We start from the raw sequence: 22,247 nt of genomic DNA on the forward strand, positions 1-22,247 counted from the left end.
CTTTTAAAATCTGTATGCTCATGTAAATCCCTCTTTAATTTAATCATTTAGGATTTGGTTCATATAATTTTTTTTATTTCATATTTCTCTGCATTGAACTTGGTTAGCATTGCTGCCTCACAGCTCCAGGGACCGATGTTCGGTTCTAGCCTTAGGTGACTATCTGTGTGGAGGTTGCACCTTCTTTCTGTATCTGCGTGGGTTTTCTCCCACAGTCCAAAGATGTGCAGGTTGGGTGGATTGGCTATGCTAAATTGCCCCAGTGTCCAAGAATGTGTAAATTAGATGGTTTAGCCATTGTAAATGTGAGATTACGGGGGGTTAAGGTTGGAGGCTGGATCTGGGTGGGATGCTGTTTGGATGGTCGGTGATGACTCAATGGGCCAAATGGCCTCTTTCCACACTCTAGGGATTATGTGATGTGCTCAATCCTGCCTACTCCCAGCTTGCTTATTCTGCGTGCTGCTTTTTAGCAAAAGAAAGTGAATTGTTGTTGGCTGTCTTTGAATTGAGCACTAGAGTTAGCTCCCTTACATAACAGTGGGTGGAAAACTATAAAATGTTGCAAATATTCTAGCTTTGGCCTAGCAGGAGCTCAACACATGGAGGTTAATGACTACATTCTCCTTCACAGCCACTGGCCATGTGATTTTCACCTTCTTCGGGTGGCACTGTGGGTCTGAATTTTATTATCGTAGTGATCTATTCTGCTTAACAGAAATCTGGTCTTATTTTTTCATTAGCCGAACTGAATTACAAGCGGAAGAGATTGTTTCAGAATTGGTCCATGGCTTTCTAATTCCAGAAGCACACAAAATAATAATGAGGGAAAGAGGTAAGAAATGTTCAATTGTGTAGATTGAGACTGAGAAATTTAGCCTGAATGCCCACAGGCTTCTGTGGCAAGTATTCCAAACATTTGCAACTATCTGACTAAAATAATTTCTCCTCATCTTGGACCTAAGTGGCATCCTCCTTATGTTTAAATTGCATGTCCTGGGTTTAGATTCTAAAATAATGTGAAACAACTTACAACTTCATTGGACAGTCCTGAATTGGTAGTGGAGGCAGTGAATTCTCAACCTTGAACCTGCCACTGTCCCTGAATGTATAGTCCAGTTATATTTTTGTTGAATGCTCCCACTGTTGTAGCTGTGCTGGAACAATCTAGCTAGGGGTGTAGCTACTTCTGGAGTTCAAGTCTTCAGCATTGGTTGTATTATTGCAGGAAGAGGCAGAGAGATATTATCTACTCCACACTTCTGGCTGAGTGGTTGCAAATGCTTCAGGCTTGTACCATCCATTTCAGTGTTGGGCAACCCCCCCCCCATAATTGAAGGTGAGGATATTTGTGGAGCCTCTTTTTGCTATTACTTATATAATTGTCCATCATTATTCTGAACTTTGAGCTGATCCATTGGTAGGGCTTTTTCTGATCCATTGGTCAGCTCTTTCTGTTACATAGGATTACTTACACATCAAAAACAGAAATACTATGTTGTACCTTCACTAGGTTGACCCTTCATTTTCAGGTATGACCAAGGCTACTACTGACATATCCTCCTGCACCCTTCTTTGATGAGGGTTGATACCTTAGCATACCCTTTACTTAACCATTACCATCATATCTCGCCATAAGGCTACAGATTGTGGTTGAATACAATTTTGCTGCTGTCGATGGCCCTGAGAACTTCATGGTTTGCTCAGCTTTGAGCTGCAATGTGTGTTATGAATCCACTGAGCATATGGTAATGCCACGCAATACAACATCATAGGGGAGATGCTTGGCATAAAGATTACAGGGATGAGTCACAAGGGGCTGGGGAGCAACAAGGTCAGTGGGGCTGGCAAGGTAATCTTCTGAAAGGATATTGATTAGTAAGCTGAGAAAGATTTTAGTTCAAAGGAACATCAGGACAGAAAATTGGGAATGATGGGAGACTTGAGGTTCCATTAACAAGGGGCTCTTTGGAGAGGTTGGTAGAAATTGAGAGAAAGTAGTAGGAGTACCAATGGAGGATATGTGTCGAAAGAAATCAGTCCAAAGGTGGAGTTTGTCTCCTGCAGGGACTACAGGTGATCTGAGGGATATACTCCTGCTCTTCCTGGTTCATGAGCTGTACTGTTTAAAATTTTTCCTGAGATATTTTGCACTTTTACTTGTCACATCATATACCTGTTTATTTTTGAAAATCATTCAGTTTGGATTTATTAATAAAAGGATTTTTGAATTCGATAGCTTGCCTCCTATCTTCCTGTTTGGTTTAAGATCCAAGAATCCTACATTGTGATTTTGAGAGTGAGACCATTTTATAATGCATGCAATTTATTTTCTTTATTTCAATATCATTAGGAAACTATTATCATTCCTAAATATTTTTCTTTATATCGTTGCTGATGGTCCCAGTAAAATTAATGAGAATTGACTGAAAATGAAACACTAGAATGTGTTTTTATTTTAGTATTGTGTACTACTTACTTATGTCATTGGATGGCTTTTATAAGAGATTAGCAGGTAAAATTATAAGCAGCTGCTTTCTTTGTAAAGGATCAGCAATCATAAATGCCCTTGGAAGTGGACAGTTTTCCCAATGCAGTAAACTTAAAAAAAAATCTCAATTACATCCAGTTATCAAGGAAGGTTTTTGCCATTTCATAAATATGTTACATGCTGCTTTAGAATTTCAAACAAGAATAATTGATCTTTTCATCCAACAGTAAAGCACTTTCAAAGTAGGCATCTCCTTGTTGCCCACCGCATTATTCATAATGAGGCTGAATATATCATGACCAATGCAGCTCCAGCTGTATCATCATCCAGCAGTGCTGCAACAGACATCCTGAACCAAGTACTGACCGAAGTTGAAAAAGAGATGATGAAGGAGACACAAGGATCTTAAGTGAGGTACAATGAAGTTTTAAATCTGCATCTGAGATGAGGAAAGGGGAATAGGGTGTAATTTTCACTTGTGGTATGACAAGTAGCTTATAGAATTGGTTTTTGTTTTACTAAAGCATAATATTGCAGATGCTGAAAATCTGAAACAGAAACAGAAAATTCAGAAAAAACATGATTGTCAGGACTGGCACCACCTGTAGAGAGAGAGAGAGAGCACACTCATGGCAATTAGCACGAGTCAGGAAATTTCCCAGCTTGTCACTGCTGCCTTGCAAGATGACTGTGAATGGTGCAACCTTCATTCAGGGTGGGAGCGACTATGTGTTAGAGTGGTATATCTAATCTGCATCCAGGGCAGCACATATTGAGGTGGGCATTTAAAAAGACCCACTTAGGATCCTCTGCTCAGGTGGTGGGAGGTGGCAGGGGTCAACAAAAATGAATTTCTATAGCATTAAAGGGGTTTATCTAATGCGTCCATGTTTACGTTTTCAAATCTCTTCCTTTTTACATTGCTATAGAAACCATTCCAATATTTTGTTGTCTCTTACTTACTCATTCTGTTTTAATTTATTAATTTCTTGGTCATCCTTTGAATTCTAAAATCTTCCTACTCTCGCACCTACTGTACATGTTTCACTTGCTGGTCTATATAATAACTCTTCCTGAAGTGTTCACTATTGCTTACCTACTACTGCACCTTTTAATGGAGTTGTCAATTTACCTCAGCTAATTCGATCCTTATATTTACATTGTTTGCTTAGTTCAGATTGAAGACTTAGTATCTGATTTAACTAAATCATTATCAGACTCATTAAATTCTGTTTAAGAGGGCAGATAACCCACAGCTCCAGGCTAATTCTCTGGGCCCATGGTTTCAAATCCCATCACAGCAGATGGTGAAATTTAAATTCAACAATGAAAAAAAGTCTGGAATTAAAAACTGAACTAATCATGTAACCATAGCTGCCTGGTGTTAAAAATTCATTTGGTTCATTAATGCCTTTTAGAGAAGGAAATTTGTTGTTCATATCTGAACTGGCTCATGTGTGACTTCAACCCCACAACAATGTGGTTAACTCTTAACTGCCTCTGGGCAGTTTGGGATAGGTGATAAATGCTGGCCTCACCAGCATAACCCATGACATTTCCATGAACGAGTTTAAAGAAAATACTCATCCCTGGATGGATAAAGATGCTCCTTTATTAGATACTTAATTTATTATTTTATTTTTCATTGTACAATATTAGATAAAATAGCCCGTTTAATAATTCACTCCTTCACATATTGATATAGAACATTAGAAACGTTTTATATACCTATTCCATAAGTTTTTCCCCTTCACATTATTAATACAAATTTGGTTTGAGAAAATATTTCTTGATTAAAGTTCCCATGAATATTTCCCTTGTTACATGGACCTCTAATTCCCTGATTTAAATTCTGGCCAACATTGCAATTCCTTTTACGGGCAAGTAATCATCAGTATTTCATTCACTTTGTTGTTTCTTGGTGCCACACAAATTGATTTTACATATTGATTGCTGAGATATGGTCATTTCAACAAATTACAATGATGGTAATGTTTTCCAGGGTTTGAACATCATGAGATATTTAGTTCCCAACCTTGCTGGCAGTGCAGCCACATCAAATGTGTATTAGTTCAATGCCAATAATTCTCCTTTTTTAATTTGTCTATTTTGTTATACTATTTAGTGTATTCAGATTCAGTGCCTTTAAAGTTTTAAAGTTTTTTTCCTGTTTCTTTGCCCTTAATGTCACCTTAGTCACTGGTACATTTTTACCTTTGTCAAGCTTTCTGTCCTTCCTGACCAACTCTGCTATATTTAATTTTCCCTAAATTGTTCCTGTATTCTATAATCTTGATATTCCTTTTGCTGCTTTTGAATTTTCATTTTCCTGAATTGTCCCACCGCTTGCCACTTCATCATTTACGGGCGGCACGGTGGCACAGTGGTTAGCACTGCTGCCTCGCAGCGCCAGAGACCCGGGTTCAATTCCCGACTCAGGCGACTAACTGTGTGGAGTTTGCACGTTCTCCCCGTGTCTGCGTGGGTTTCCTCCGGGTGCTCCGGTTTCCTCCCACAGTCCAAAGATGTGCAGGTTAGGTGAATTGGCCATACTAAATTGCCCGTAGTGTTAGGTAAGGGGTAAATGTAGGGGTATGGGTGGGTTTCGCTTCGGCGGGTCGGTGTGGACTTGTTGGGCCGAAGGGCCTGTTTCCACATTGTAATCTAATCTAATCTAATCATTGGCTAAAAGCTCATAAAGTTTCAGAAACATGTACTCATAAGCAAGAACCTATCCTCTGCAGGAAAAAGGAACATGTCCAGGCATTGTCTTTTTTTCAAAATTAAACCAGTGTGTGGCACATTATTTTCTTGCCACATTTTTCAATGAAAAACCTCAACCAGAGTTGACTTGTCAAACTATCACTATTGTTTTTTCATGCAGTATAAATTGTTGTTCATTTGAAAGTTGATGTTCTTGCGCTTATCATGATGAAAGCAAGACAAAATGCTTCAATCACATGCCTTGTTTTTTCAATAACACCAAAATTCAAGAGGGAGTTCCATAATCCTACAAAAAAACATTTATGGTGTTATTTGAGCTTTCAATTTAGATTTACAATTTCATAACTCCTAATAAAAAGGAACACAGTTTTCAACTGATTTTAAAGGAAAGCATAATTTTTTAAAAAAAGTTTTAAATATTAGATATCATTGCTACATATTTGCAGCTGAGTTTATTAATGCAAGTGTTGTTTGAGCATTTTAAAATGTTATTGAAACTGTTCTTTTCTTTCAGATATATACTGTGACAATGTTGTTCACTACCGTGAATATTTAAGAAAAAAGGAAGAATCTGAGAAGTGACTATAATAATTTCTTTTTTCTCACATGCACTTTATCACTAATGCGCAATACTTAATTAAGTAGACATAAGTTTCTGATAATTATACTGAATGTGAACAAAAAATAAAGCTAAATGTTTAACTAGCATTGTTGTGCACTTGTTAGATGAGGTGTAACAAACACAGAAGACCACCTATTTTCACCTCTGTAATGCTGCCCAACTTTGCCTTGTCTCAACTCCTCTTCCGTTAAAACTCCTATTCGTACCTTTATTTATCCAAATTGACCACTGTAATACACCCTGGCTGATATTTCAGATTCTATCCTCTGTAAAGTTAATGTTATTCAAAAATGTATAAGTGTTAACCCAGAGCAAGTCTCTTCCACCTACCATGCATATGCTTCCTATATGGGCTCCCTGTTAAGCAGTATCTTTATATTTAAATACTCATTATCATTATACCTTCACACTTCACTTTCTGTTGTTTACATTTTCCCCACAACCCTTTGACTATCCTCAGTTCAATCACTGTATTATACCATATGTTCAGTTGCCCAGACCTTAAATTCTGGAATTCCCTTCATAAATCTCTCCACCTCACTAAGACATTCCTTAAAACTTATTTCTTTGACCACCCTTTTGGTCATCTGACCTATTGAGCAAAAATTAATCAAGTTGAGCCTATTTAATCAAGTGAGGTCATGCATCAATTTCCTGGTAGCAAAACCACCCATAAATAAGTTGGGTGGCAGATGAGCCTGAAAATGGAATGTCAATTAGTTTCACTAATGAACCAGTTGACACCAGTTAGCACTGCAGTTCCTTGGCATCTCAGATTAGATGAGAGTCACTAGATTTTTCCACACTTCCCAAAGTTACCCAGCAAACCAATCATTCTGTGTGAAATGCCTCTTTATTAAGCACTCCGTGCATGATCAAGGGTCCCCTTGTTTCCAAAACCCTGCTACCCCAGCTCCATTAACCCCAACGTGCCTTCACTCATCATTGGCCTGTTGTTCCTTATTGATTCTGCATAATGCATTACTATAGCTGCTACTATTCCCAGTGGCATGTACAGAAAGGAACTAACTGGATGCCACCTAACTGTTGCTTGGTCTCATGTTTTGTTTTAAAATGCTCTTGTGAAGTATCTTAAAACGATTTATCATGTTATCGCCACTCTATAAATAAAGTCTTTTGTTAATTACCTCAAACCGACTGTGAAGTAGATGCCAGCAAATTGGGGTCTGTCTTATGTAATCACAAGATCACATAAAGATGTGAATAGTTGTTCTTCCATCCAGAGCTACCTTATCCTTACTGCATTGTTACATCTAGATATTTCTTTGTAATTTCTGCATTTGAACCTGTAGAATTCAATTTTATGTTCACTCTCTGCGTCCTAAAGTTATCTTTCACGAGTTTGACTCTGTCTTATTCTTACATGCTATATATCATTAATTATTTCCAAATTACTTATCTCTTCATACTTGATAAAATCATATCTTAGATGCTTTATTACAGGCTAAGAAAGCCAGTATTTCTTGTCTTCACAATATCTCGGATCTGACACCATAGATCAGCCTCATAGTTATTTACTGTACTGCTTCTGTTGCTTGACTGATTCCCTTGTTTCTCAGCAACTAGAACAGGACACATTCCTCAAGGTTGAAACTAGCCAACACACTGCATAACTTGATCATGATTTCTTGTATTCTGTATTTTAGCTATATAGTATAATTCTGAATTCTGTTGGTTTTATTAACTGCTGTTCTGAATTGATTGAACATGCTTAATCAAGCAAGATTCTGAGGAATCTTTCAACTTGTTCTTGGTTATTTCATTGTTATTCATGCATGATGTAATAAAAGCATGCTAGAAATACTCATCAAGTCTTGCAGCATCTGTGGAGACAGAGTTAACTTTTCAGGTCTGTGATCTTTCATAGCCTGCTCGTGCAGATCAGCATTTGGGGGGCAAACAACAGAAGGGAGTTGGCAAGGGCTAAGGATGCCAGTGCCTCTTGAAGAAATATCTCATCAACATAGGCTGCATCCAATAATTACTGAGAATATCAAGGATGACAGCATCCTTCTGCCTTCTCCCCACCCTTGGTTGATGAATTAGGATGCTCCTCCAGGGTCACAAGGGCTGCAAACTGTACTCTGGCTAGAGGACATAAATGTCCATCACCAGGCCTAGCCGCACCACTTCTGACTGGGCTTGTCAAGTCCTAAGAGACAGATCTGTTTGACTGGCTCTGTAGGTGATGAGGGAACCAATAAAAGGAAAAGATACTTGACCTAACCTTCACCAATCTGTCTGCAACAAATTCATCTGGTAGTAGGAAATACCACTGCAGTTCTTTTGGGGACAAAGTCCCATCTTCACTCTGAGGATATCCTCCATTGTGACACTCCCACCGTGCTAAATATGAAAGATTTTGAATAGAGCTACATTGGGCATCCGTGGTCATTAGCAGGAGAATTGTACTCCAATACATCATTGTCTGGCATCTCTCACTCCATCATTACCATAGAGCCCAGGAAATCAGTCCTGGATAATTCAGGAGGGCATTCCAGGAGCAGCACAAAGTATGCATGAAAATGAGTGTCAACCTGGTAAAGCTGCAAAACAAGATTACTTGCATGCCAAACAGAAGATGCATCAAGTGATAGGGCTAAGTGATTCTCCAAAGATAGATCACATCTCAGCTCTGCAATCTTGTTTATAGTTGTGAATCGTGGACAATTAAACAATTCACTGGAGGAGAAGCTCCACAAATACAGAGGAACCTTGACTATCTGAACAAAATGGGCGGGCACTATTTCATATGGATAATTGATTGTTCAGTTAATTGATTCAATACCTCTCCTCTGGGGCTCGGAATTTCTGAAATTTCCTTTTTCCTTGCTCCCTCCCTGTCTCAGGGTTTGTTTCTGGGCAGACACACGCTTGTGTGTGAGGGACCTGCAACACTGCTGAAGCCTTCCTGCCAACCCCTCCACCTCCAAAACAGTTCAATAGGATTGACAAAGCGAGCACTTGCTAAGCCCGCTCCCCATTCAGGAGACTAGGCAGCAACACCCCATGCGTCCCACCTCTGCCCCCGTGCACACATCAAACCCAGGCCCCAATTTGCCCCCACCCCCGACCGCCCCAGCACCCCCACCTCTGCCTCCCCTGTGTGCACCCATAAACCCGTCTGCCCCCAAACCCATCCACCCATGCTGCCCCATCTGCATCTGCCCCCATCCCTGCTCCCGTCTGTGCTGCCTCCCCCGTCCGCCCATCCAACCCTGCACCCATCCATTCTGTCCCCCTGTCTGCACCACTGCCCCGTCCAACTCATCTGGCCGGCTCCACTGTCCCCCCCTACCCCCTAGGGCAGCCAGACTGGACCTCAACAGTAAGACTGCTGCTTCCTTTTTGGAGGGGGGGGGTGAGTCTCCAAGAGGTGCGCACACACACTCACAGCCACACACACACAACTTTTTATTGCAACGTTTTGTCAAGTTCCACCTTTGCCCTGTACAGGACAATGTTAGAGAGATTATCTGGGGAAGGAGGGTTCAGGGTACAGAACACCAGGGAAGGTGTTGGGGGCAGAGAGAGAAAGAGAGGGGACAGGCAGTCAGTCATTTGGAGACGGTGCCTGGATTCCCAATGATGTCCAATACTCTTCTCGGCAGCATTTCAGTAAGCCTTTTGTAAACAAAAGGTGCAATGATGTAATGCTTCTATCAGGACCTCAAGATCTCCTTCGGATAATCCAATATTCGGATAATTGATATTCAGATAATCGAGGTTCCTCTGTATCTTCATCTTTAATGATTGGGAGCCCAGCACATTAGTGCAGAAGACAATGCTGAAACATTCACAACAATCTTGAGAGCCAGAATTACTGAGTGAACGATCAATTTTGGCATCTTCCTGTAGTTCCCCCAGCTTGACAAATGCCAGTCTTCAGCTAAGTTGATTCTATTATGGACCAGACCAAACTCTCAAAATATATTAAGAAGCTAGCCTAGACCATAATTTTTTCATATTTCCAAAAGGTGAGTGCAAGACATTCCCTTCCAGATGCAATTTGATTGGTCAGACTACTTGACTTTAAACAAAACATACTATTTTTTACACTACAGTTAAAATTGTCAAAGTAAAAATAATTAGTTTAACTGTAACAATTGAAATGCTTAACAAAATATATATAAACTACTACTAATTAACTGTTCAATATAGCAACATTCCCTTGGCCTGGCCAAACTGGCTATAAACAGGTCCAGGCAGTAGGCTGTGGAGGGGGTCGTTATGGCCGACTGCCTGCTCCTCTTCCGCGGTTATGTCAGAGCCCGGGTGTCCCTGGAGAAGGAGCATGCAGTGTCCACCAACACCCTGGAGATTTTCAGGGAAAGGTGGGCACTGCAGGGAGTGGAGTCTATTATTTCCCCCTTCAACCATTTTGATTTAATCCCGGCCCTCTCCTTCACTATTTGATCATGCAGCATTGCCCTCTGAGAAGGGTGCTGCTTGTCACTGGCCACTTGGGTGTTTCCTTCCTTCCTGGTGGTGAGAATTGAATAAAGATTTGAATAAAGATTTGAAAGTTGCCTCTCATTGTGTCTCACACCTGCACACACACAACATGGATGCTGGGGAAACATATAAGCACTATTGCAGTTAGGCGGCAGTGTGGGGGTAAAAGAGACAAAAAATATATAACCAGGAAATTTAGAGTATCCTCAGTTTAGGACACTGACTGTGCTGACTGGTGCTACAGTCGGTGTATTACTTTTTTGCGGGGTGGGAGAGGAGAACCTGATTCCTGAACTGGCTGAATTATATAGCCTGTTTGTTAACTGGTAGAAAGAGAAAAAAATAGCAACATCTATCTATCTATTATATATAATATATATTAAGTATTTCATATACATTAAATATATATAATTTTGTTAAACATTCCAGTTGTTATAGTTAAGCCAATTCTTTTATTTTGCAGTGGAATCCCATCCGTGCATTGGCCCCAGGATCCTGCATTTCCCCCGGGAGGCTGTGCCCCACAACCTGAGCCACCTCCATAATTTTTCTTAATGTCCTTTTAGGGAAATAAAAAGATGACCCTTGTACAGACTGCTGCTGCACACCATCCACTCCTCCTCATTCATCCACCACCTATCATGCCTTGGTGTGCCCACTTTCAATCGGATGGTGGAGATCCCCAGGGGAGGGCTCTCTATGCGGGTGTGGAGGGTGTTGCACACAAGTTGCAGTGGTTCACAGACTCCCAACCCAACTGTTTGTTTTGTGGCACTGTGGAGTCCATGGACCATGTATATGTTGTATGTGGGCATTTGCACTTCCTTTTTAGTTACCTGAAGGATCTTTTCTGTTTCTGGTTGCACTTCAGTCCCATGCTCCTGGTCATTGAGCACCCAGTGCAGAGGGCAGCGGACAGGTCAGAGAATCTCCTCGCGGATCTGCTCCTGGGCCGGGCCAGCTGGCCATTAATAGGTCCAGGCAGCAGGTTGTGGAGGGTGGTCATTCTGGCCGACTGCTTTCTCCTGTGTTTATGTTCTGGCCTGGGTGTCCCTGGAGATGGAGTATGGTGTCTATCAATATTCTTTAACCTCTTTAATGAGAGATGGGCACCACAGGTAGTGGAGTGCTTTACTTCCTCCTACAATAATATTGAAAACATGCTCCAGAACTTCCCACACTGCTAGCCAAGCTGTTGCAACTACAACACCAGTATCTACCCAATGCTGTGGAAAACCTCCCAGGCATATCACGTAATTAAATAGACAAGTCTAACCTGGTCAATTACTGCCCCACCAGCCAGTTTTCAATTATCAGTAAAGTTATCGATGAAGTCATTGACAGTGCTATCAAAAAGCACTTGCTCAGTTTGGATTGCATCAGGTCCACTCAGCTCCTGATCTAATAGAGCGTTTAAACGTGGACAAAGGAACTAAATTCCAGAGGTGAGCTGAAAGTGACTGCCTTGACTTCAAGGTAGCATTTTATTGAGTGTGGCATCAAGGAGCCTTAGCAAAACAAGTCAATGGAATTTAGGGGCAAACTCTCTACCTGTTGGAGTCATACCTGGCACAAAGCAAGATGGTTATCTTTGTTGGAGGTCAGTCTTCTCAGCCCTAAGACCGCTCTGGAAGATGTCCTCAGGCTATTGTCTTCGGCCCAAATCATCTTTATCTGCTTCACAAATGCCTTCCCTCCATCATAAGGTCAGAAGTAGGGATGTTCACTGATGGGTGCACAATAGAATTGAGATAGGTGGGCATGATGTGTTGCAGCTGCTATATGTGGGGGCTGATGGATGCCAGTGCAATACATGACCACATTTGCAGCAAGTGGAGGAGCGTTGATTTAGAGTTAATGAGCTGGAGTCTGCAATGCTGATACTGCAACACATCAAGAAGGGAGAAGAGGTTCCAGGACATTGTTTCAAGAGGTAGTCACGCTCCTTGGATCAATTAAACTAAATTTGACTCTATGATAAAAGGATTTAAAACTGCTTCTATGTTCTCCTATGAAATTCCCAAATAAATGCCCATCCTACTAGCATTAGCACTTAAATAGAGAATGAACTTGAAAGGCTAAGCAGATAACTTTAGATACAAAAGTCAAGTCCAAGACAAAACTGGTTGATTCAAAAGCATGAGGGGAGCAGCTCCACGGCTCTCCCCCAAGTTCCAAATACTGGTGACTTTTATATGTAAAATACAGCTCCACACATATAGCATAGTAATTCTGGCTGATGTACTTTATTATTACTTACTTAAAATTTACTTACAGCTCACATCGAGTGTTGATGTCAAAACAAGCAGGCACCATGAGGCATGAATACAGGAAATGAAGTAAAGAACTACAAAAGAAATATTAAAAATAAAATCAGAAATTGCTGGAAAATCTTAGCAACTCTGGCAGCATCTGTGGAGAGAAAGTAGGGTTAACGTTTTGGGTCCAGTGTCCCTTTTAAGGAACTGACTTTAGCTAGGAAAAGATTGTTATGTATTAAAGAGGAGTGGGGAGAGGAGGGAAGAGTAAATGATAGCTACAGATAGAGAGAGATTGAGATGAAAGAAATATTAATACAAGTTTGCAAAAGTGGGCAAAGTCATTGATTAAAGCAATAATGTTAGACAGATTGAAAGCCTAAGCAGACCAGCTCTAACAGAGAAAGAATGCTTGAGATAACTTAGGCTTCAAAAAAGGTGGGAGATCGTTAATTAGAGCCACACAAAAAAAATAGAAATCAAATTTAAATCTCAAGGAGCAATAGTAAATCAGCAAAATCCTTAAAGCAGAAAATTGTATGAAGATCACTGTTTGGGGCTTTAACAAACAAACAAGCTGCAAAAATGGAAATCCTTCAATTTATCTGTGTAGGGCAGGAGTCCACCTTTTGGCTGCAATATATGGAAAATGTGCTAGTCAAGCATAAAGAGCAGAACTGCTGTTGATGTGAAATAAAAGTATTTTAAGCAGGTAAAATATATAAATATATAATCATATTGGGAAGACAAGGCATTGGAAATATTGTCAGCAAGATTTAATTTCAGAGATGGTCCAACAGAACACAGAATCAGATTTGTTGGAAAAAAACAATTTCTGTTATAAATAATATCGTCCAAATTAGATACTAAGTCATAAACTCAAAACAGTTCCATTCTATACACAATTGGGAGTACAGCTAATATAGTTATAGCTTTCCAAGTGGTAAAGGTAATGAAAATCTTTGACAATTATTTTACCTCTCCAGACATTCTTGAAAGAACAAGATTTATTTAAAAAAAAGAGTTCAGTATTCATGGAATCAGCCAATGATTTCATTAATTGTGATCTTTACAATTTAGTGGGGAAATGCAACCATTTCTAACTTCAAGTTAGAATTCATAAGAGACAGAATTGTGGGTGAGCATTTGTATGATCTATTACAGTTCAGAGACAATTTGACCTTAACTAAAGTCATTCAGATATGGAATGTAGCAGAAGTCCGGAAACAAATAATTCATAGCTAAGAGGAGCAGATCAACCTTGGAAGAGATCAACAGATACTTCCAACAACACTAAGGTACAAAAGCACAAATGATACCCGAGAATCTAGTACGGTAATTAGGATAGCACTAGACATTAAAAGACTTGTCAGCATAATGGAACAATGAAGTTTCTTCGGAACAATTATGCCCAAGTATAAAAAAAATCATTTTATCTGTCACACAATAGGTCACATGCACAAAATGTGCAGAAAGGGTCCCAGTGTCAGAAATGGAAGAAATCAAATAGCTACCTACACCTAGATTAATGAGTTTGAACAATCTACAACAGAAGGAAAACTTAAAGTGTTCACATATATGCCCAATTACAAGTTAGACACTAGGGAGAGTCTTAGTGTATTATCAGATAGTGAACCATGATTGTCTATAATTGGCAACAGTATAGCTACATGGTCCAGAAAACATAGCATTTGAGATTAAAGGTATACTACAAGCAACTTTTCAACAAAGGGAACTCCAAATTACAGAAAACCTACATGTATTTCTCAGTCAGTAATCCATTTGAATTGGAAGACATCTTTCTGAAATGGTAGAAGGAATTAAACTGTATGAAGTTGAAGATTTCATTGACTCTATTGACTCATGGCAGAACCCATTGAGATTAACGATGGCAACATTAGTCACGTGTTTCATATTGTCAACAAGATAGATAATTGTGATTATACTGGATTGGCACAAATGCTTTCCACTGATATTGACACTGAGGAGCACTCAGACTAAAAGACCCAGCAGGTTTGTAAGGAAGAACAAAAAATGAGATAGTCACTGAACAGCCCTATCCCACTTGAGCCAATTGACAAAACTAAAATTGAGGTACATCAGAATGCAACACAGCTCCATGAATACCTATGACAGTATCTAACATCAGACTGGAATCTGAGTTGACTTGGAAGAAGCAAGTTCAGGCAGAATTTTTGACTTCTTTATCTTCCTAGAAAGAATCCTCAACAACTGTGATAGAAATGATGCCAAGTCAGAACAATCCTGAAATCACAGAAGTGTGGAATGAAACATGTTAGTTTAACCAATAATGCAAATCATAGTAGGGGAATGAGAGAATCCAAATCCAAACAACATCAGTCAAAGTAAAATGTTTATCTGATTCATCACAAAGCTACAGGTAGATGGAGAATAAAAAAAATCTGCTGTCAATGATTAAAGATATGGAGTGATCTAGAATCCCATCCTAAAGTTCTGGGAACATAGGTTTGAATCCTAGCATGGCAGATGAAATTTGAATTCAATAAAAGGTCTGGAATAAAAAGCTAGCCTAATGGTGATCATATAACTAGTGTCGATTGTTGTAAAATCCATCTGGTTCACTAGTGTAACCTTTAGGGAAAGAAAGCTGCTGTCCATATTCATTTTGCCTGATGTGTAACTCCAGACCCACAATAATTTGATTGACTCTCAACTGCCCTCTGGACATTTAGTGATGGGCATTAAGTGCTGTTGCCAGGGATGCCTACATCCCATGAACAAATAATAAAAAAAAACAACTTCATAGAAGCCAATGAGAAGGGATGACAAATATCCAATAATGCAAGATATTACATGGAGGAAATTGCTTGTTTAAAGGGAAGATATCTTCTGTGATGGATACCCAAAACATTAAAGGAACGTAAAGATGTCAGACTGTTGTTATGCCTCACTGGGGTAGTACACTGCAAATCATCCCTGCTATTCCTTGAGTCATTACAATAATTAAACATTTTATCAAAGTGCCTAACATCCACACACATACTTGGTGTGATGGCAGAAGGAAACAAATTGGGGAAACAGTTCAATGGCTCTGGTCCATGGTTTCACTTTTCTCCAGGTTCTTTCACTACTTCGCAGGAACCACAGGTGATTGGTCCATTAACCTCAAAGTCTCTTAGTCGCTGCTTAGAGACCACAGCTTACAATAACTGATGAGGGAAAATAAAGTGACTTTCTTCAGGTTTTAGGTATTTCACTGGAGAGAAAATACACCAACAGTCCAAAAGCTTCTGCCAGTATCCTTCACATTCATCAGCTACTCAGGAGTCAGGTCGTCGTTGTCAGGATGATAGCCTTTGACAGCCACAGTTGGCTAAAACTCTACAAACCAATTGTTAAAGTAGAGATATGAGATGGCCCAGGGAATCCCTTATGGACTCAGACCTGCTAGCCTCCCTCTTGGTTCGTCCCAGAGATCGTACTCTTTGGAAGTCTGGAATTAAAAAAACTCCTACAGACAGATTAGTTTAATTTTAGTCATCCCCTTTATTTACTAATAGCATCACAGTTACAACATAACACTGATACCTATAAGCCAAACTAACTAGGTTCTAATAACCTAGGAGAGTAGGGTACCAGCTCTTCACGTACCCCAGCAGGCTACTCCGATGTACTGATACAAAGTGGCTTCCTTTATACAAAGTTTACAAAAACATTGCATGTTCTTAATTAGACAGATAACAGTGAAAGACAATAATTTGTAAGGAAGAAAAGTTGATTGACAGGTCTGTGTACGCTTGACCTGTGTACACTGCTACAGGCCCTCAGCCATTCATCAGGTAGGAAAAACTTACCCAGCCGACTTAGGCACCTGCTAGCGAGAGAAACTCCTATCAGAAAGAGGTACCAGTTGGAGTTAGTTGGAGAGTTCGTAAGATAACCTTGCATAGCTCACACGTCAGATACATTTTTTTTATATTTCAAAATATACTTTATTCATAGAAATAAATCTTTGGTACTTGTACAATTTGTCATGTTGTTCATAGATATATACATTGCATGTCTCAACATTACAAAGAACAGATTGAATTACTCGAATTTACAGTTATCCTATTTACAGTTCCCTTTATTAACCATCCAGTCTCTTATTATTTAGCTGTGGCTTCAGCAGAACCCACCTGCTGAGTGGGTGCCCTGTTATACTATAGCAAATGAACCTTTTTTAATCCCAGTTTATGGGGTTACCGTTGTCCATTTGACTGTCCTGTCTCTGGGGAAGCTGTCTGCATCCCCATGGTGAACACGAACTGCTGGACCCTCGCTGGGCTGAGGTAGCTATCCAGGCTCTCACTGTGGTCATTTACCTGCTCTGGAGTCAGTGAGCCAAGGCAAGGGTCCGCACCGTCCAGTTCTGTGTCTGACAATGGGACAGTCAGAGGATCGCAGCTCTCAGTTGCCTGTAGTTGTGGGGCAGTGGGTACCCCCTGGTTCTCACAGGGTGGAGAGTGGACTTTGGGGGGTCCGTTGTTTCCTGGTTGGGAGGAAATGCCCTCCTCTTTATCTACGGCGCTCTGTCTCTTCTTCTGGTGGTGATGATGTTCTTTGTGCCCGTCTTCCCCATCCGAAGAGCTGTCCGTCCCTCCCTCGTGCAGTTGTCTTTTCCCCCTTTGCTGGGAGGTTTTGGAGGCCTGGCCGGATTTTCGCTTCCTGTTTTTAACAGGTATCCACTCCTCTGTCTGCTCGATTACCTTCTCCTCCATTGCTTCCATCTGCCCAGCGAGAGCTACGATCAGCTGCTGTGTCTCTCCGCTGGTTGCCACCTCCTCCACTCCAGCCTGTTCTTCTTTCTGGGTGCCACCAGACTCTGTTTCCCTGCTGTCTGGGTGCACATTACTGGTCTTTGGGGGTCCACGGCTCACATTGCCACCTCCAGCCATCTGTGCGTAAGTGGGGGGCCCCCCCGTCTTGGGCAGGTCTTGTACAAAATGGCTTCTTAGCAAGGAGGGCAAAGTTTTGATCATAAAATGGCTTCCTGACACATTGTGCCAGAATCTCTTCAATGTTAGGCTTAGAATAATTTCTAAAGGTAGGAGCAGACTCCTGCTTTTTAAGCACTGAATCATTAATGCTGATATGTTATCATAAGGTTGTATTTAAACTGACTCATTAGTTTTTGAATTAAACATGCTTTCTTTTCAGGGTTGTGATTCAAATTCAAATAAGATACAAGATCTGATTCGTTAGAATTGACAGTGGGGCAGTCTGCAAGGTCTGTAGAGTGGTCTGCAAGAACAGCAAGTAAGTTAAAGCTTCATTAATATTACCTTTTAGAGTTTGTATTTAATAACCAGTAATGGCTACTCAATATCATCATAAAGTCCCAACATGCAATTAAATTAAATCCATAGCAGATAAGCACTAAGAGTTAATTTTCTATTGGCTCTCTGTAGTATCCTTTTGAACTCTCAAGTCAAGTTCTTGTAACAGCAAAAATGCTTTTCTCTTTGTGTCTGCCCCGCTTGCAAGGGGTAATAAGAATCCATTATAATTGACAGAATCTGACCGTTAATTACAAGGTTTTTGATACTACCGAGTTTCGTTTCAGGGTCAGAATCAAACACGGTCATTAATTTCACAAGGGAACGGCCGTGAATATTATCACTTAGTGTCCTGTTTATACAGATTCGCTGGTGCTAAGGCAAATGTTCTTAAATCACCTTAGGGCATCCTGTTGTTATCACTTGGCGAGCACAGATGTCCCTATCTTCTGAATTCCTTGAGATCCCCCCTTTTCCTGAGCCTTTCTGCCTGTCTATTTTCTAGTGCAGCAAATGTGTTCTATAATTCAGCATTACATTTTAGTATAAATGTTAAAAGACAAGTTTTAAGGCTATAAACTGTCTCACAATCAGCAACCTGTTGCTGGCAGAATCCCATTTTGTACGCATCGCCTGATGCTGGCCTACAAACAGCTTTCCCCACTGTTTGCAATATAACTTACATGGGAATGGTCATATAGTTCCAAGTCACACAGTTCCAGTGTGTAGCTAGGAAGGGATCTTACAGGTGGTGGTACTCCCATATACCTGCTACCTTAGTACCTTCCAAACTTGCAACTTCTGCCATGTAAAAGGACAAAGAAGATTTGTTGAGTTGTTACAGTGTGACTTGTCAATGGTAAAACACCGATCATACATCTGACTAGGCACAAATGGCTGAGGAAGTGAATGTTGAAGGTTTTAGATAGTGTGCCTAGCAAATTGGCATGGATAGTGCACTCACCCAGACAATTGGAAAGTATTCTATTGCACTCCTGACTTGTGCCTTCAGGAGGCGAGTTATTTGCTACAAGATTCCAAGCCTCTGAAGTGCTCTTGTAGCCATGGTATATACACGGGTAGTCCACCTCAGTTTCCACTCAATGGTAATCCTTAGAACCATGATAGTGGATGATTGAGTGTAGGCTGATATGGTCGCATTTGACGGATTAGATTTGTCCTAATTTTTATGCACTGAATATCCCTGGGCAAATTTTCGCATCACTAGAGATGCAGTGTGGTGACTGTAGTGGAACTTCTGTAGGGGTGCAGCAAGTTCTAGAGAACATCTTCAGTACTGTTGCTGGCATATTGTCAGGGCTATCATTTTTGCAGAGCCCAGTGCCTTCAGCTGTTTCTCGATATGATGTGGAGTGAATTGAATTCACTGAAGACTGGCATGTGATACTGAGGACCTCTGGAAGAGGCAGAGTTGGATCATCCAATTGTTGCAAATGCTTCAGCCTCATCCTGTTGCAACTCTAACGTATTGTTAATCTGTCCACCACCATTCATGACTGGATTTGGGAGGATTGTAAAGCTTAGATCCTATCCATACCTTATGGAATTACTTATCTCCATCACTTGCTGCTTACACTGTTGATATACAAGCAGTCTTGCACCAAGTTTTACAAGAGTGGTCAAATAAATCTCAAATATTTTCATAACACTGGTCAATATAATGCTCAATTCACCTTTGCTAAACAGCATTAACTCAAAAAACAAGATTTGAACTTGCCAAAAGACTTAACAATTAAAAAAATGTTTCCAACTCCCATTCCTCAGCAGTATTCCAACATGGTTCCTGAACTCTCCTTATCTACCCAATGAGAAAACTAGAGGACATACCGAAGTGGGGGAGCAGCTAAGGCAGGATCTATTAACTCAGTTGGCTGGATGGCTGGTTTGTGATATAGAGTGAAACCAACAGTGTGGGTTCAATCCTCATACCTGCTGAGATTACCATGAAATACACTCCTTCTGAATCTCTTCCCCTTGTCTGAGGTATGGTGACCCTTGGGTTAAACCACCACTAGTGGTCTCTCATGAGAGAGCAGCCCTATAGTCCTTTAGTGACGTTATCTTTACTGGACAACATGAAATAAAAACTCCCTTTGGCTTGTCAATGTTGACCCTGGCATCGCAGGTTCTGTTATCAGAGTCACTAACAGAATGACTTCCCACCAATGGCACATTTGCATGGAGCTCTTTTGGAAAGGAAAATTCCAATTTTTCATCCAAGGCCTCAATATTCCCAGTTCCTTTCAGGGTGTATGGGAAACCAGGCCAGGAGTAAGTTTCCTGTGTTTGTCAGAGAAGCAGCATGAGGGAGCTCCATTTTTTTCGGGTATGTTGCTGTAGACCTCTGCAATTTCTAGCAACAAGACTCACTAAAGTCCTTAAGCAAAACAACGGAATCATCTTGTTGTCACTTTGCCTCTGTGTCGTTTCAGGGAACAACAGGGGTACCTTCCTCACATTCCTAAATGGAAGAGGCAAGTTGGCAAAGATGACATTGCGGAGCAAATAACTATGTTGGCCCAGAACTTCCAATTAACATTAGAGCAGATCTGTCCAACAGCAATCGTATCAAAAAACACCCACTGTCTTTTTCATGCTATTTGCAGCAAGACTTGAGTCTGGCATTCCTACACACCTCCATTACAACCCAACTAACACACAATGCAGAGCAATGAAGGCAAAGCTCTCTCAACTATGATGTCAGAAGAGCTGGAGATGTCTTTATGGGCAGCAGCAAACCATATGGAGATTAACAGGGAAATGGTAAGTGACTTCTGTAGGTATTAAATAGCTTCTTATTTTATTAGCATATTTTAAACATTTAATTAGACATTTATTCTTGAATTGTGAGTAATAATTTTAAAACTTATCTTAAAGATTTAATGCCATTTTACTTGATAGAATCAGAGTGTCAGACATCATGGAAACAGACAGTTCAGTCCAACTAGTCCATGTCGATCATGTTCCCTAAACTAGTCCCACCTGCCTGTGCTTGGCTCATAACCCTCCAATCCTTTCCCATTCATGTACTTATCCAAATGTCTTTTAAATGTTGTCACTGTATCTGCATCCATCACTTCACCTGGCAGTTCATTCCACACACAAACCACACTTTGTAAAAAGAAAAGTTGCCCTTAATGTCCTTTTCAAAACTTTCTCCCCTACCTTAAAAATATACACCCTAGTTTTGAACTCCTCCGCCCTAGGGATAAGACCCTGGCTTTTCACTTTATCTATGCTCCTCATGATTTTAAAAAGCTCTGTATAGTAACCCCTCAAACTCTTACACTCCAGTGAAATAAGTCCCATCCATCCAGTCAATTTTCATACCTCAAATCCTCCATTCCTGGCAATCCTCCATGTCTGGTAAATTTTTTGAACCTTCACCAATTTAATAATATCCTTCCTATAACAGAACTGTACACACTAGTCCAGAAGAGCCCTCACCGACCATCTGTACAATCAGAGCATGACTTCTCAACTCCTATACTCAATGGTGATCATCCCTTTCTTATTTCTATTTTCTACACATAATTACATGGGATGATCCCTCAGAAATATCTTAAGTACAGCAGTAATATTTTCCTTAATCAAAAGTACCATATCCCCTCCTTTCTTGCCTCCTTTTTATCCTTCCTATAGCACCTAAACCCCAGAACATTGATCGCTAGTCCTGTCCTTCCCTCAGCCATGTTTCTGGAATAGCAATGTCGTCCCAATCCTATATTCCCATCCATGCCGAGTTCATCAGCCTGACCTGTAGGACCCCTTGCATTGAAACAAATGCAGTTTAATTCTTCAAAGTTAACTTGTTCTCAGACTGGCTCATCTGTTTTTTTTTCTAATTAATTTGCTCTTTCCTGATTCAGAACTATCCTTGTCTGTCTTTCTATTTTTAGTTATACTTAGGAACCCCCATGCCCTCCTCTCTACTAGTTTAAAGGCTGCCAAAATAGAATGATCAAATCTCCCCACCAGGATCGATATTGGTCCCTTTCCAGTTTAGGTGAAACCTGTCCCCCTTAAACAGTCTTTTCTGCCCCAGAAGAGATCCTAATGATCCAAAAATCTGAATCCTCGCACATTGCATTCTCTCTTCAGCCACTGATCTATCTGCCCTCTTTTTATTCCTTCTCTCATTAGAACATGGCACTGGAAATAAACCAGAGATTACTATCTTTGAGGTTCTGCTTTTTAACCTATCTAGCCTCGTTTTCTAGGCCTTTTATTTTGTTCATTGGATGTAGGCATCACTGGCTAGGCCAGCATTTATTGCCCAAACCTAATTGCCCTTGAACTGAGTGGCTTGCTGCATTATTTCAGAGGGTAGTTAAGAGTAAACCACGTTGCTGGGG

General features: G+C 40.5%; 1 protein-coding gene and 1 long non-coding RNA gene across 5 annotated transcripts in view; one reads left to right on the top strand and one right to left on the bottom strand.

Annotated features, from left to right (window-relative positions):
- The window catches only part of cfap91 (cilia and flagella associated protein 91), a 94,669-nt gene extending 87,025 nt beyond the window's left edge, over window positions 1-7,644 (top strand). For 2 of the 3 annotated variants that reach the window (XM_043701004.1, XM_043701006.1), the window contains 4 exons: window positions 744-835; window positions 1,229-1,339; window positions 2,719-2,905; window positions 5,730-7,644. In XM_043701004.1, the coding sequence (XP_043556939.1) occupies window positions 744-835; window positions 1,229-1,339; window positions 2,719-2,900 (385 nt within the window). In that variant the 3' untranslated portion in view covers window positions 2,901-2,905; window positions 5,730-7,644. The remainder of the gene's footprint in view (window positions 1-743; window positions 836-1,228; window positions 1,340-2,718; window positions 2,906-5,729) is intronic. The other variant, XM_043701005.1, reaches the window with a different exon arrangement.
- The window catches only part of LOC122555229, a 31,086-nt gene continuing 13,938 nt past the window's right edge, over window positions 5,100-22,247 (bottom strand). The window contains exons 2-4 of one of the 2 annotated variants that reach the window (XR_006313213.1): window positions 12,589-12,660; window positions 11,150-11,366; window positions 5,100-5,501 (exon numbers count right to left, since the gene is read on the bottom strand). This is a non-coding gene — a long non-coding RNA (uncharacterized LOC122555229). Of the gene's footprint in view, window positions 5,502-11,149; window positions 11,367-12,573; window positions 12,661-22,247 lie in introns of both variants that reach the window. The other variant, XR_006313212.1, reaches the window with a different exon arrangement.

The sequence above is a fragment of the Chiloscyllium plagiosum genome, chromosome 12 (genome assembly GCF_004010195.1).
Source record: "Chiloscyllium plagiosum isolate BGI_BamShark_2017 chromosome 12, ASM401019v2, whole genome shotgun sequence".
In the NCBI taxonomy this organism is placed as follows: domain Eukaryota; kingdom Metazoa; phylum Chordata; class Chondrichthyes; order Orectolobiformes; family Hemiscylliidae; genus Chiloscyllium; species Chiloscyllium plagiosum.